At 49.1% G+C, this 12,631-nt stretch overlaps 2 protein-coding genes across 2 annotated transcripts; one reads left to right on the forward strand and one right to left on the reverse strand.

Moving 5' to 3' along the window:
* Positions 1-4,398: 4,398 nt before the first annotated feature.
* On the forward strand, positions 4,399-5,698 carry LOC125518686 (protein VASCULATURE COMPLEXITY AND CONNECTIVITY-like). The gene is made up of 3 exons (XM_048683508.2): positions 4,399-4,662; positions 4,744-4,949; positions 5,034-5,698. Exons 1-3 carry the CDS (start codon positions 4,567-4,569, stop codon positions 5,515-5,517), a joined length of 786 nt encoding a protein of 261 aa, XP_048539465.2. The 5' UTR covers positions 4,399-4,566; the 3' UTR covers positions 5,518-5,698.
* A 23-nt stretch (positions 5,699-5,721) lies between these two features.
* Positions 5,722-6,646, reverse strand: LOC125518693 (zinc-ribbon domain protein). Its single transcript, XM_048683521.2, has one exon. The coding sequence runs from the start codon at positions 6,261-6,263 to the stop codon at positions 5,940-5,942; it is 324 nt and encodes a 107-aa protein (XP_048539478.1). The 5' UTR covers positions 6,264-6,646; the 3' UTR covers positions 5,722-5,939.
* Between the last annotated feature and the right edge of the window lie 5,985 nt (positions 6,647-12,631).

The following is a 12,631-nucleotide window of genomic DNA, read 5'->3' on the forward strand; positions in this document are numbered from 1 at the left end:
GGACTCGGATGACGAGGAAGCGCTCGCCGTGCTGCTGGAGGAGGAAGCCGAGGCCGACGTCCAGGAAGAAGAGCATCTCATGGTGCTCGCCGCCCTCGCCCAGCTGCTGACGAGCAATGAAAAGCCGCGGCGAGGTGGCTCGGTGCCGGGGCGGGTGAAAGCAAAGAACCGGCATCGTCTCGAAGGCTAATGCATGCTCTACTCCGACTACTTTGCCGATGCTCCACTTCATGGCGAGAAAACATTTCGGCGTCGTTATCGGATGAGCCGAAAGCTATTCCTCAGGATTGTGAATTCCATCCGGGAGTTCGACAACTACTTCAAGTGCAAGATGGATTGCACCGGCGCCCTTGGATTCACCTCCATCCAGAAGTGCACGACAGCGATGAGGATGCTTGCATACAGAGCTCCCGGTGATTCACTCGACGACTATGGGCGCATGGCCGAGTCCACCAGCATAGAGTGTTTCTACAAGTTATGTCGGGCAGTGGTGGCAGTGTTTGGACCGCAATACTTGAGAACACCCAATGCGGAAGACACTGCTCGGATCCTAGCACAGAATGCAGCAAGAGGATTTCCTGGGATGCTTGGAAGCATCGACTGCATGCATTGGAAATGAAAGAATTGCCCATTTGCTTGGCAGGGGATGTACAAAGACGCCAAAGGCGGTTGCAGTGTGGTACTTGAGGCAGTGGCCACACGGGACCTCTGGATTTGGCACTCCTTTGGTATGCCAGGAACTCACAATGACATCAACGTGCTGCAGTGCTCTCCTATATTTGCCAAGCTTGTTGAAGGTCATTCTCCTCCGGTGAACTTCGAGATCAATGGGCGGCACTACAACAGGGGTACTATCTAGCTGATGGCATCTATCCGAGATGGTCGACATTTGTGAAGACGATCTCAAACCCTGTGCCAAGAGGCAAGAATGCCTGGTTTGCGAAGGTTCGGGAGGCTTGCAGGAAGGATGTCGAGCGGGCATTTGGTGTGCTCCAATCTTGATTTGCTGTTATCCGGTACCCCGCTCAGACCTAGTCGAAAGATCAAATGTGGGAGATTATGACTTGATGTGTCATCTTGCACAACATGATCATCGAGAGCGAGCGAGAAGACCTATTGTTTGACACTGAACCATACTACAGGCAGGGTCCTCTAGCCGAAGTTGATCACCAGCTACCGGCAACCTGGACTGCCTATCTCAGTATGCGTCAGGAGATCCGAGACCCACATGTGCATCATCAACTGCAGCAAGATCTGATAGAGCATCTATGGAGGCTCATGGGCGACGCCGGGCGCGACGTGTGATGAAATATGAGTTTTTATTTGTTGAACTATATAATTTGTATTGAACTATTTGTTGTTGTACTATTTTGTTGAAGTATTTGATATTTCTGTGATGAAATATGTGATAAAAAAATTATGTGCATAATTGAACGCCGAACAACGGCGAACCACGCCGAATATGGGCCTATTGTCGCCCATATGGGCCCTTTATTCGCCGAAATGAGGCTGGAAAGTGGGCCAATATCGGCGCCTGGGGCGAGCTGCGGGTGATGACTGGGCGCGAAACCGCCCCAGCGCCGATTGTATCGACGGCTCGCCCCCAGGGGGTGATTTTTATGCGTCTTGGGGGGCGAACGACTGGAGGTGCTCTAACACCTCTCCTTTCCCCACAGCTCTGCTTCCTTCCCCCTCTCACCCCTCGTCGCTAGATCTCCACCCTAGCCATGTCTCCAAAGGCTTTGTTGTGTCGTTAGCCACATGGCCGCGTGATTCAACCGCGCAGTTGAGGCGAGCTCTTCCTCCCGCGATCCCTCTTCTCCTCCAACTGAGAATGAGATTTGGGTGCAACGGGATTGTGCCGCCGCCGCAGATGGCAATGATGACAACAACAGGGATGAGGAGGTCGTCCTCCAACTCATGCTTGTTGGCTTAGCCTACGGGCACCGCGCCTAGAGGGACCTTGAGGAGAGGTGAGGATGGTGGCACTCATGATTGGAGAGGTGAGGATGGTGGCACTCATGATTGTAGAAGAATAGAGAGGAAAGATTGGTGGATTCGTTGTTGTACTGTTTGAGCCTCCTGGGCTTATATATCTCTACTCTTATAAAAGACTGAGTTGGTAATGATGGTGTGCCTGCCATCCTATAATATAGACCGTCCAATCTATATATAACTGATAGAAAGCAAACTATGTCAATTTTGCAAAAAGATACCCGCACCTTTCTGCACATTTGCATATAAGGTCTTCCCTCGTTCATCCTTATCTCCCATAACCTCATTGTTGAGCAATTAAAAAAGGAAGCCTCTGGAACAATCTGGCATGGTGGCCGACTGGCCGCTGTCGGTGTCGTCCATCCCCATGCATCCGCTCAGTCCGACCACCTTATCTCCCCCATTCCGCTCCACTCCTCATCTTATCTCTCCTCTTTCTTATCTCCCCCATTCCGCTCAGTCTGAGCTGTTGGAACACGGACGACGCCGTCGACGTGCTTGCGGAGGTCAGCATTGTAGAGGATCTGCATCAGCAGTGTACGTATTGAGTTATGTAAACCTGCAAATGTCATTAGTTTTTACACATGAGATTACTTCCGCATGGGTTATTACAACATGTTTTTTGTAAAATAAATACATCTTGGTGTTCCGTGCAATGTACGGGCATCTTGCTAGTAGAAGTACATGATTAATTTGGAGTATAAGACAAGATAGAAATAAATTCTACGCTATCCTATGTTTTCTAACTAATCACGATACTCAACAATGATGATGGAGTCCCATGACTCGGTCTGCATTGCCGAGGCTGTACGTGCCTGTGCCCGCACCACCGCGTGAGCTCAGGAGGACCACGAGCTCTAGCGGAACCTTGACGAATATCGCACCAAGGCCCGCCGCTATGCCATAGAGGAGGAGGTTCCCTTCGACCTTGGATACTGTTGACTATGAACTAGTATTAATTCAGTCTGTAATATATGTACGTAGTATGGTTGAGTTTCAAAAGTTGGTTCATGTATACGCTAATGGTTTTTCGTGTTGTTCAAGGGTGGCGCATTCGGGTGCTCAGGATACGATGAAGTTTTGGAGTTGAGTCGAAGGCGATACTTTTGGTCCTTGCTATGTACTTCCTCTGTATCAAAATTATCGTAGTGTCAAAAAACGTCTTATATTTTAAAATGGAGGGAGTATCACTTTGTCGTATACTAAGTGTGCGTCAATTGATATGAATTGAAGGGAGTAGCTTAAGTAGTTTACTCCGGTTAAACTCCTGTGGTAAGCAATGTTCCAAATGTTGCTTCCGTCGCCCTGGTGCCTGCTGAAGCCATGTTGTTCTTCAGTTGGTCTTATCTTCAGGTTGCTAGTCTAGGCATTCTAGGGCATTCTGTAGCGATGCTATTTTTTATTTTTTTATTTTCTGCTTAGTAGTTTGTAAAGACATCATGGTTTATGATAAAAATGAAATCAGAGGGGGAGGCCTCTTTATCAAAAAAAAGTATACGCAAAAGTAATAAGAGGAACAATGTTTAGAAGCTGCACTTTGGGGAATCTGACTTTTCATTAAGGTCCGGAGCCTTTAATTTTCTGTTTGAATGCACTCGAAGCTATTCTGCAAATCCAAGTTATCGAGGATTTGCTAGAGTTGCTCTTATGCCGTTCAAGTTCAGGAAACGCAACAGTCGGTAGGCAAGAGCACTAGAGAACTTGACCAGATGGTGCCAAGAATAGTCGACTAGCCTGATTGGTATGGTGACGAACAGTGCCGTGGTACATTCTGCGGCCTGCATAGTGCATACTGTTCGACTCCATCGAGCATTGTTGGTAGGCATCGGCCGGCCGCCAGCTGATCATGGTCTATACAAGTGCTCATCTCAAAAAAAAAAAGATCTATACAAGTGCTCACAGCATATCGGCTTCCGAAACAGTCGCAATCAGCGGCCAGCATCCTTAAACCTGACAAATGCACGTCTTGCGTTGCTAGTTGACTCTGCCATCACTAGCTTGTCAGGTAAAGTTAGGTGTCCTTTTATTTGGAAAAAGAAAAGAGTAAGGTGTCCTTTGATTAAGCAATCCGCGAAGGCTGCGTGCGCGCCACCCAACCTATCTTCTACCCCAAGACCAAGCATTGGCCTTCACCGTGAAGTGCTTCGCTAAAATATCTACCGGCGCTGCAAAATCGGAGCACGAATTCACGGCTAACAAGTCGTGAGCTTACGTACGTGTCCCCTTTGCTAGCCGATCAAGTTGGCATCAAAGTAACCGCGTCATTTTCATCACCGATCAGCCATGATATCAGACTTGTCGCGCGTTGATCTTTCCGCATACGACTACGTGTGATCGTCAGCGATCTTGACCTCGCTTTCCCCACCAGCCGGTGCCAGTAACAATGGTTGTTTATGGACAAAGAATACGCGTGAAGAAAAAACTAATCGCCTGACGAGACGACCTCATCGGCTTACTCTGCTAGGCATCAGCCCATTTGGTCACGCCTCTCAACTTGAGGTCTCAAGTCTTCGCCCATCCATCTCGCAGCCTCTCGGTCTGGGAGACATCGGCTGAAAGATTGCTGGAGAAATGGAGACGAGCGTGATCGTCGTGTCCGTCGTGGTGGGATTCTTTGGGGTCGGAAGCGCCGTGCTGGGGCTCATCGCCGAGGGCACCAAGCTCGAGGTAAGTATACGCTTGTGTTCATCCGTCTAAATCTCAAAGAAACTGAGCTGACATCGGGATGCTTGTGCTCGCGGCGCGCAGCCGAATGACATCTCGATGTCCAGGACCGAGTGCGTGTACCCCGCCAACCCGGCGTTCGCGCTGGGGCTGGTCGCGGCGCTCCTGCTGCTGGCGGCCCAGATCACCGTCTCGGCCGCCGGCCGCTGCTGCGGCTGCTGCAAGCCCCGGGGCGCCGCCTTCTCCGCGTCCAGGCGCAACATCGGCGTCGTCTTCGCCGTCCTCTCATGGTGAGCCTCCTTCCGCGCGCGCCCCGATTCGATCCAGGCGACGAACAATTCAACGGGGGATGAATATGCTGTATGTGCGTGCAGGGTGGCGACGGTGATCGCGGAGATCTACTTCGTGCAGGGCGCGGCGTGGAACGCGCCGGTGACGCGCGAGGTCAACACGGGGTGCTACTTCGTCAGGGACGGCGTGTTCAGGAGGGCGGCCATCCTGAGCATCATCGCCACCGTGCTCGGGATCAAGTCCTACTTCCTGCTTCGCGCCGCCGCGGCCACGGCCACGGCCACGGCAGCGGCTGCTGCGCCGGGATACCCGGGGGCCGTGGCGGGGCCGTCGTCGGCGGGCGAGCCCAAGCCCGACGGCATCGCGATGGGCCACCCTGCTCCGATGTACGGGCAGGCGCCGTACGCGCACTACCCTCCGCCTCCGAACGCGCAGGGATACGGGCAGTACCCTCCCCCTCCAAACGCGCAGGGGTATGGAGGACAGTACCCTCCTCCTGCTCAGGGGTACGGACAGTTCCACCCCGCTGCTCCCCCTCAGGGTCAAGGATACGGGCAAGCCGTGTAGATTGATCACTGGCTTATGTAGTTATGTGCAAGCATGTCTTGTTCTTCATCTATGCCATGTTCTTCCGTCTTCCATAATTCAGCTGTGTAAATCACCACACGGGTCACAGCTCGTAGGCTGTTCCCGTTGTGGTGAATGATGATCGTCTCTGCTTGAAAGTGCAAACTGAGTTTTGAGATTTTGTGTAGTGTGCGCTGCCGATGATGCGACGAATTTTATCGGTCTCGTTTATTACAAACATTTCACCAAATTTACATCCACACAGGTTAGCACAACTTTCGCAGAACCAGAGGCTAACTGACAACTCTGCTGCACAACCCTAGTACTACCACTGTCTTGAGAGTTCAGAGAGAGAGAGAGGATCATCACCTCTGTTCCTCTCTGGGCCGTGGCCTGCAACGCGCATCCATCCATGGCGCGCTTCACAGCGCGGAGCCGCAGAAGGGGCAGAAGCGGAACTGCGGGTCGACGGCGCGGCTGCACGCGCCGCACTGCCCCGCCCCCGCGCGGGGGAGGAGCTCCCCGCCGCCGGCGCCGTGGGACCCCGGCGCGAGGAGGCCGCAGTCGCGGCAGAGGTAGGCGGGGTCCTTGCCCGGCCACCGCCACGCGGGGACGAAGAAGAGCTTGAGCACCTTCTCGGTCTCCACCAGGTCGGCCGCGCCGCCGCAGCGCACGCACCGCCCGGCCGCCTCCTTGAGCACCCGCCCCGCGCCCTGCTCCACGCCGCCTACGAAGAAGAAGAACATCGCCGCGCCTCTCGATCGCTGCCGATTTCCTCTGAATTTTTCTCGCGCGATCCCTCGTTGCCTCGGTTCTCGGCTCCGGTCGATCTGGCTCGGTTCGATCTGATGAAGTGTTGGTTTGATGGCTCGGTGTAGTGTGTGGATCGCTTCCTTGTGCTTCTGGAGGAAGGGGGAAACGGGAAGAGAATTCTGGAGAGCTCGGAACGTCGGACTTGGGCCGGAATACTGAGATGCCCTGGAGGGGGAGGGCCGGTTCTCAGCCCATGGGTAGATGGGCTGAACGACCAATTTGCGACGTGCCTTCCATGGACTTTTGTGTACTCTTTTCTTTTTGGCAACAGCAAACCTCAAAACCGCTCGGTTTGATTTGTCCACATTTCAACATTGAACTAACCAGTCGGTTTGATTTGTTTGATTTGTAACCATCATCTTCAAAACCGCTCGCATTAGAGCATCTCTAGCAGACCACGCAACCGGACGTCCCGCAAAACGCGTTCAAGGGGCTGGCAAAACTTTTTAAACGGTGCGCGCTCCGGTGGAACAGATCATGTAAGCGCATCCCGCAAACTTATGGGACGAGATCTGTTCCGCAGGAGCGCTTATGACACCGTAAATTTTACATAGCATCGAATAAATTACACATGTCAATAATATGGATCGAATGGAATCGTAATATAAATTCAACATACGAATATATGAATGGTCTGAAAAGCAATTCACAATACAACAATAGTTTTCATTAAAACAAATGTTCAAATTTAAATAATTATTACAACAACAAATTGTTCAAATCTCACACGAATAGAAATGAATAAAAATGGGAATCTATCCCCCCCACCCTCCCCCACATAGAGTTGCCATCGATGCTCAATAAGATCATGCTAGAGTTGGTTGTGCGAATCATGGTTCTCGATCTTCCGGATGGTCTCAAGAAATGCATGTTGGAAATATGCCCTAGAGGCAATAATAAATTGGTTATTATTATATTTGCTTGTTCATGATAATCGTGTATTATCCATGCTAGAATTGTATTGATAGGAAACTCAGATACATGTGTGGATACATAGACAACACAATGTCCCTAGTAAGCCTGTAGTTGACTAGCTCGTTGATCAATAGATGGTTACGGTTTCCTGACCATGGACATTGGATGTCATTGATAACGGGATCACATCATTAGGAGAATGATGTGATGGACAAGACTCAATCCTAAGCCTAGCACAAAGATCGTGTAGTTCGTATGCTAAAGCTTTTCTAATGTCAAGTATCATTTCCTTAGACCATGAGATTGTGCAACTCCCGGATACCGTAGAAGTGCTTTGGGTGTGCCAAACGTCACAACGTAACTGGGTGGCTATAAAGGTACACTACAGGTATCTCCGAAAGTGTCTGTTGGGTTGGCACGAATCGAGACTGGGATTTGTCACTCCGTGTGAACGGAGAGGTATCTCTGGGCCCACTCGGTAGGACATCATCATAATGTGCACAATGTGACCAAGGAGTTGATCACGGGATGATGTGTTACGGAACGAGTAAAGAGACTTGCCGGTAACGAGATTGAACAAGGTATCGGGATACCGACGATCGAATCTCGGGCAAGTATCGTACCGCTAGACAAAGGGAATTGTATACGGGATTGATTAAGTCCTTGACATCGTGGTTCATCCGATGAGATCATCGTGGAGCATGTGGGAGCTAACATGGGTATCCAGATCCCGCTGTTGGTTATTGACCGGAGAGTTGTCTCGGCCATGTCTGCATGACTCACGAATCCGTAGGGTCTACACACTTAAAGTTCGATGACGCTAGGGTTATAGGGAAAGTATGCACGCGGTTACCAAATATTGTTCGGAGTCTCGGATGAGATCCCGGACGTCACGAGGAGTTCCGGAATGGTCCGGAGGTAAAGATTAATGTATAGGAAGTATTGTTTTGGCCACCGGAAGTGTTCCGGGCATCACAGGTAGTGTACCGGGACCAACGGAGGGGTCCGGGGGTCCACCAGGTGGGGCCATCAGCCCCGGAGGCCTACATGGGCCAATGGTGGGAAGGGACCAGCCCCTAGGTGGGCTGGGGCGCCTCCCACCAAGGCCCAAGGCGCCTCCAAGAGGGGAAGGGGGCAAACCCTAGGGCAGATGGGCCCTAAGGCCCACCCAGGTGCGCCTCCCCCTTTCCCCCTTGTGGCCGCCACCCAGATGGGATCTGGGGGCTGCCGCCACCCCTAGGGAGGGAACCCTAGGTGGGGGCGCAGCCCCTTCCCTTCCCCTATATATACTTGAGCAAAGGGGCAGCCCAACACACGATTCAATCTTCCTGTTGGCGCAGCCCTACCCCTCTTCCTCCTCGTCTCTCGTAGTGCTTGGCGAAGCTGCCAGTGTCCCGCGCTCCTCCGCCACCACCACGCCGTTGTGCTGCTGCTGGATGGAGTCTTCCCCAACCTCTCCTTCTCCCCTTGCTGGATCAAGGCGTAGGAGACGTCACCGGGCTGTACGTGTGTTGAACGCGGAGGTGCAGTCCGTTCGGCACTAGGATCATCGGTGATTTGGATCACGACGAGTACGACTCCATCAACCCCGTTCACTTGAACGCTTCCGCTTAGCGATCTACAAGGGTATGTAGATGCACTCTCCTTCCCTCGTTGCTAGATTACTCCATAGATTGATCTTGGTGATGCATAGAAAATTTTGAATTTCTGCTACGTTCCCCAACAGTGGCATCATGAGCTAGGTCTATGCGTAGTTTCTATGCACGAGTAGAACACAAGTTGTTGTGGGTGTCGATTTGTCAATTTTCTTGCCGTTACTAGTCTTATCTTGATTCGGCGGCATCGTGGGATGAAGCGGCCCGGACCGACCTTACACGTACTCTTACGTGAGACTGGTTCCACCGACTGACATGCACTAGTTGCATAAGGTGGCTAGCGGGTGTCTGTCTTTCTCACTTTAGTCGGATCGGATTCGATGAAAAGGGTCCTTATGAAGGGCAAATAGAAATTGGCATATCACGTTGTGGTTTTCATGTAGGTAAGAAACGTTCTTGCTAGAAACCTATAGCAGCTACGTAAAAACTTGCAACAACAATTAGAGGACGTCTAACTTGTTTTTGCAGCATATGCCTTGTGATGTGATATGGCCAAAAGGATGTGATGAATGATATATGTGATGTATGAGATTGATCATGTTCTTGTAATAGGAATCACGACTTGCATGTCGATGAGTATGACAACCGGCAGGAGCCATAGGAGTTGTCTTTATTTATTTATGACCTGCTTGTCAACATAAACGTCATGTAATTACTTTACCTTATTGCTAAAGTGTTAGCCATAGTAGTAGAAGTAATAGATGACGAGTCAACTTCAAGAAGACACGATGATGGAGATCATGATGATGGTGTCATGCCGGTGACAACGATAATCTTGGAGCCCCGAAGATGGAGATCAAAAGGAGCAAAATGATATTGGCCATATCATGTCACTATTTGATTGCATGTGATGTTTATCATGTTTTACATCTTATTTGCTTAGAACGACGGTAGCTTAAATAAGTTGATCCCTCACTAAAATTTCAAGAAAGGTGTTCCCCCTAATTGTGCACCATTGCAAAGGTTCGTTGTTTCGAAGCACCACGTGATGATCGGGTGTGATAGATTCTAACGTTCGAATACAACGGGTGTAAGCCAGATTTACACAGCAAAAACACTTAGGTTGACTTGACGAGCCTAGCATGTACAGACATGGCCTCGGAACACGGAAGACCAAAAGGTCGAGCATGAGTCGTAGAGAAGATACGATCAACATGAAGATGTTCACCGATGTTGACTAGTCCGTCTCACCTGATGATCGAACACGACCTAGTTGACTCGGATCATTATTCACTTAGATGACTAGAGGGATGTCTATCTGAGTGGGAGTTCATTAAATGAACTCAATTATCATGAACATAGTCTAAATTGTCTTTGCAAATATGTTGTAGATAAATAGCTCACATTGTAGCTCCCTGTTTCAATACGTTCCTAGAGAAAGACCAAGTTGAAAGATATTGTGAGCACTGATACGGACTAGGTCCGTAGTCCGAGGAGTGTCCTCACTGCTACACAGAAGGCTTACGTCTTTGATGCACCGCTCGATGTGCAAACCCCTACAATGTCGTCTGTGGATGTTGTGAACACCTGACAGACACATCCTAATGACTACTTGATAGTTTAGTGCACCATACTTTACGGCTTAGAATCGGGATTCCAATGACGTTTTGAACGCCATAGAACATATGAGATGTTCCAAGAGCTGAAATTGGGACTTCAGGCTCATGACCGAGTTGAGAGGTGTGAGACCTCTGACAAGTTCTTTTGCCAACAAGATGGAGGAGAATAGCTCAGCTAGTGAGCATGTGCTCAGAATGTCTGGGTGCTACAATCACTTAAATCAAGTGGGAGTTAAACTTCCAGATAAGATAGTGATTGATTGAGTTCTCTAGCCACTATCACTAAGCTACTAGATCTTCGTGATGAGCTATGACATGCAAGGGATGGAGTTGATCCTGGAGCTGTTCGCGGTGCTTAAGACCGCAAAAGGTAGAAATCAAGAAGGAGCATCAAGTGTTGATGGTTTAATAAGACCACTGGTTTCAAGAAGGGCAAGGGCTAGAAGGGAAACTTCATGGATGGCAAACCAGTTGCCGCTCCAGTGAAGGAACCCAAGGTTGAACCCAAACCCGAGACTAAATGCTTCTATTGTAAGGGGAACGGTCACTGGTAGCGGAATTACCCCAAATGCATGGTAGATAATAAGGCTGGCAACTTCAAAGTTTATACGTGTCATTAATGTGTACCTCACTAGTACTCCTGGTAGCACTTGGGTATTGGATACCGGTTCAGTTACTATTATTGGTGACTTAAAGCAAAAGCTACGGACTAAACGGAGACTGGCTGAGGGCGAGGTGATGATGTGTGTTGGAAGTGTTTCCAAAGTTGATGAGATCACCATCGCATGCTCCATCTGCCTTCGGGATTAGTATTGAACCTAGATAAATGTTATCAGGTGTCTGCGTTGAGCATGAATATGATTAGATCATGTTCATTGCAATACTGTTATTCATTTAAGTTAGAGAATAATGGTTATTCTGTTTACATGAATAATACCTTTCATGGTCATGCACCCTATGTGAATGGTTCATTGAATCTCGATCGTGGTAATACACATGTTCACGCCAAAAGATGTAGAGTTAATAATGATAGTACCACTTTCTCGTGGCACTGCCGCTTAGGTCATATTGGCGTAAGATGCATGAAGAAACTTCATGTCGATGGATGTTTGGAGTCACTTGATTTTGAATCGCTTGACACATGCGAGCCATGCCTCATGGGCAGGATGACTAAGACCCCGCTTTCAGGTACAATGAAACGGGCAAGTGACTTGTTGGAAATCATACATGCTGATGCATGTGATCCAATGAGAATTGAAGCGTGCGGTGGATATCGCTATTTTCTCATCTTCACTGACGATTTGAGTAGATATAGGTATATTTACTTAATGAAGCACAAGTCTGAAACGTTTGAAAAGTTCAAGCGATTTCAGAGTGAAGTTAAGAATCATCATAACAAGAAGATCAAATTCCTACGTTATGATCAATGAGAATATCTGAGTTATGAGTTTGGCAAACACTTAAGACATTGTGGAATTGTTTCACAATTGAAGCCACCTGGAACACCACTGGGTTATGGTGTGTCCGGACGTCGTGATCGAACCTTATGAGATATGGTGCGATCTATGATGTCTCTTATCAATCTACCGTTTTCATTTTGAGGTTATGCGTTAGAGACAGCTGCATTCACTTTAGATAGGACACCATCTAAGTCCGTTGAGATGACGTCATAAGAACATTGGTTTGGCAAGAAACCAAAGTTGTCGTTTCTTAACGTTTGGGGATGCGATGCTTAAGGCTTCAGCCGGAGAAGCTCGAACCCAAAGCGGACAAACACATCTTCATAGGATACCCAAAGGTGACAGTAGGGTATACCTTCTATCTCAGATCCAAGGGCAAATTGTTTGTCGCTAAGAACGGGTCCTTTCTCGAGAAGGAGTTTCTCTCGAAAGAATTGAGTGGGAGGAAGATAGAACTTGATGAGGTTGTCGAACCTTTATTTCAACTAGAGAATGATGCAACACAGAAAGATGTTTTCTGTGGCACCTACGTCTGTTGAATAGGAAGTTAATGATAGTGATCATGAAGCTTCGGATCAAGTTGCTATCGAACCCCGTAGGTCGACAAGGATATGTACTACTCCTGAGTGGTACGGTAATCTTGTCTTGGATATCATGTTGTTAGACAACAATGAACCTACGATCTATGGAGAAGCGATGGTGGGCCCGTATT

The sequence above is a fragment of the Triticum urartu genome, chromosome 1A (genome assembly GCF_056163025.1).
Source record: "Triticum urartu cultivar PI428250 chromosome 1A, HENAU_Tu73, whole genome shotgun sequence".
In the NCBI taxonomy this organism is placed as follows: domain Eukaryota; kingdom Viridiplantae; phylum Streptophyta; class Magnoliopsida; order Poales; family Poaceae; genus Triticum; species Triticum urartu.

Bases quoted from the DNA above. Each gene is read 5' to 3' on its own strand.
- LOC125518686 (XM_048683508.2), top strand. From the start codon at position 4,567: ATGGAGACGAGCGTGATCGTCGTGTCCGTCGTGGTGGGATTCTTTGGG. The intron at 4,663-4,743 runs GTAAGTATACGC...CGCGGCGCGCAG, and splicing joins CCGAGGGCACCAAGCTCGAG to CCGAATGACATCTCGATGTC. The intron at 4,950-5,033 runs GTGAGCCTCCTT...ATGTGCGTGCAG, and splicing joins GTCTTCGCCGTCCTCTCATG to GGTGGCGACGGTGATCGCGG.
- LOC125518693 (XM_048683521.2), bottom strand. From the start codon at position 6,263: ATGTTCTTCTTCTTCGTAGGCGGCGTGGAGCAGGGCGCGGGGCGGGTG.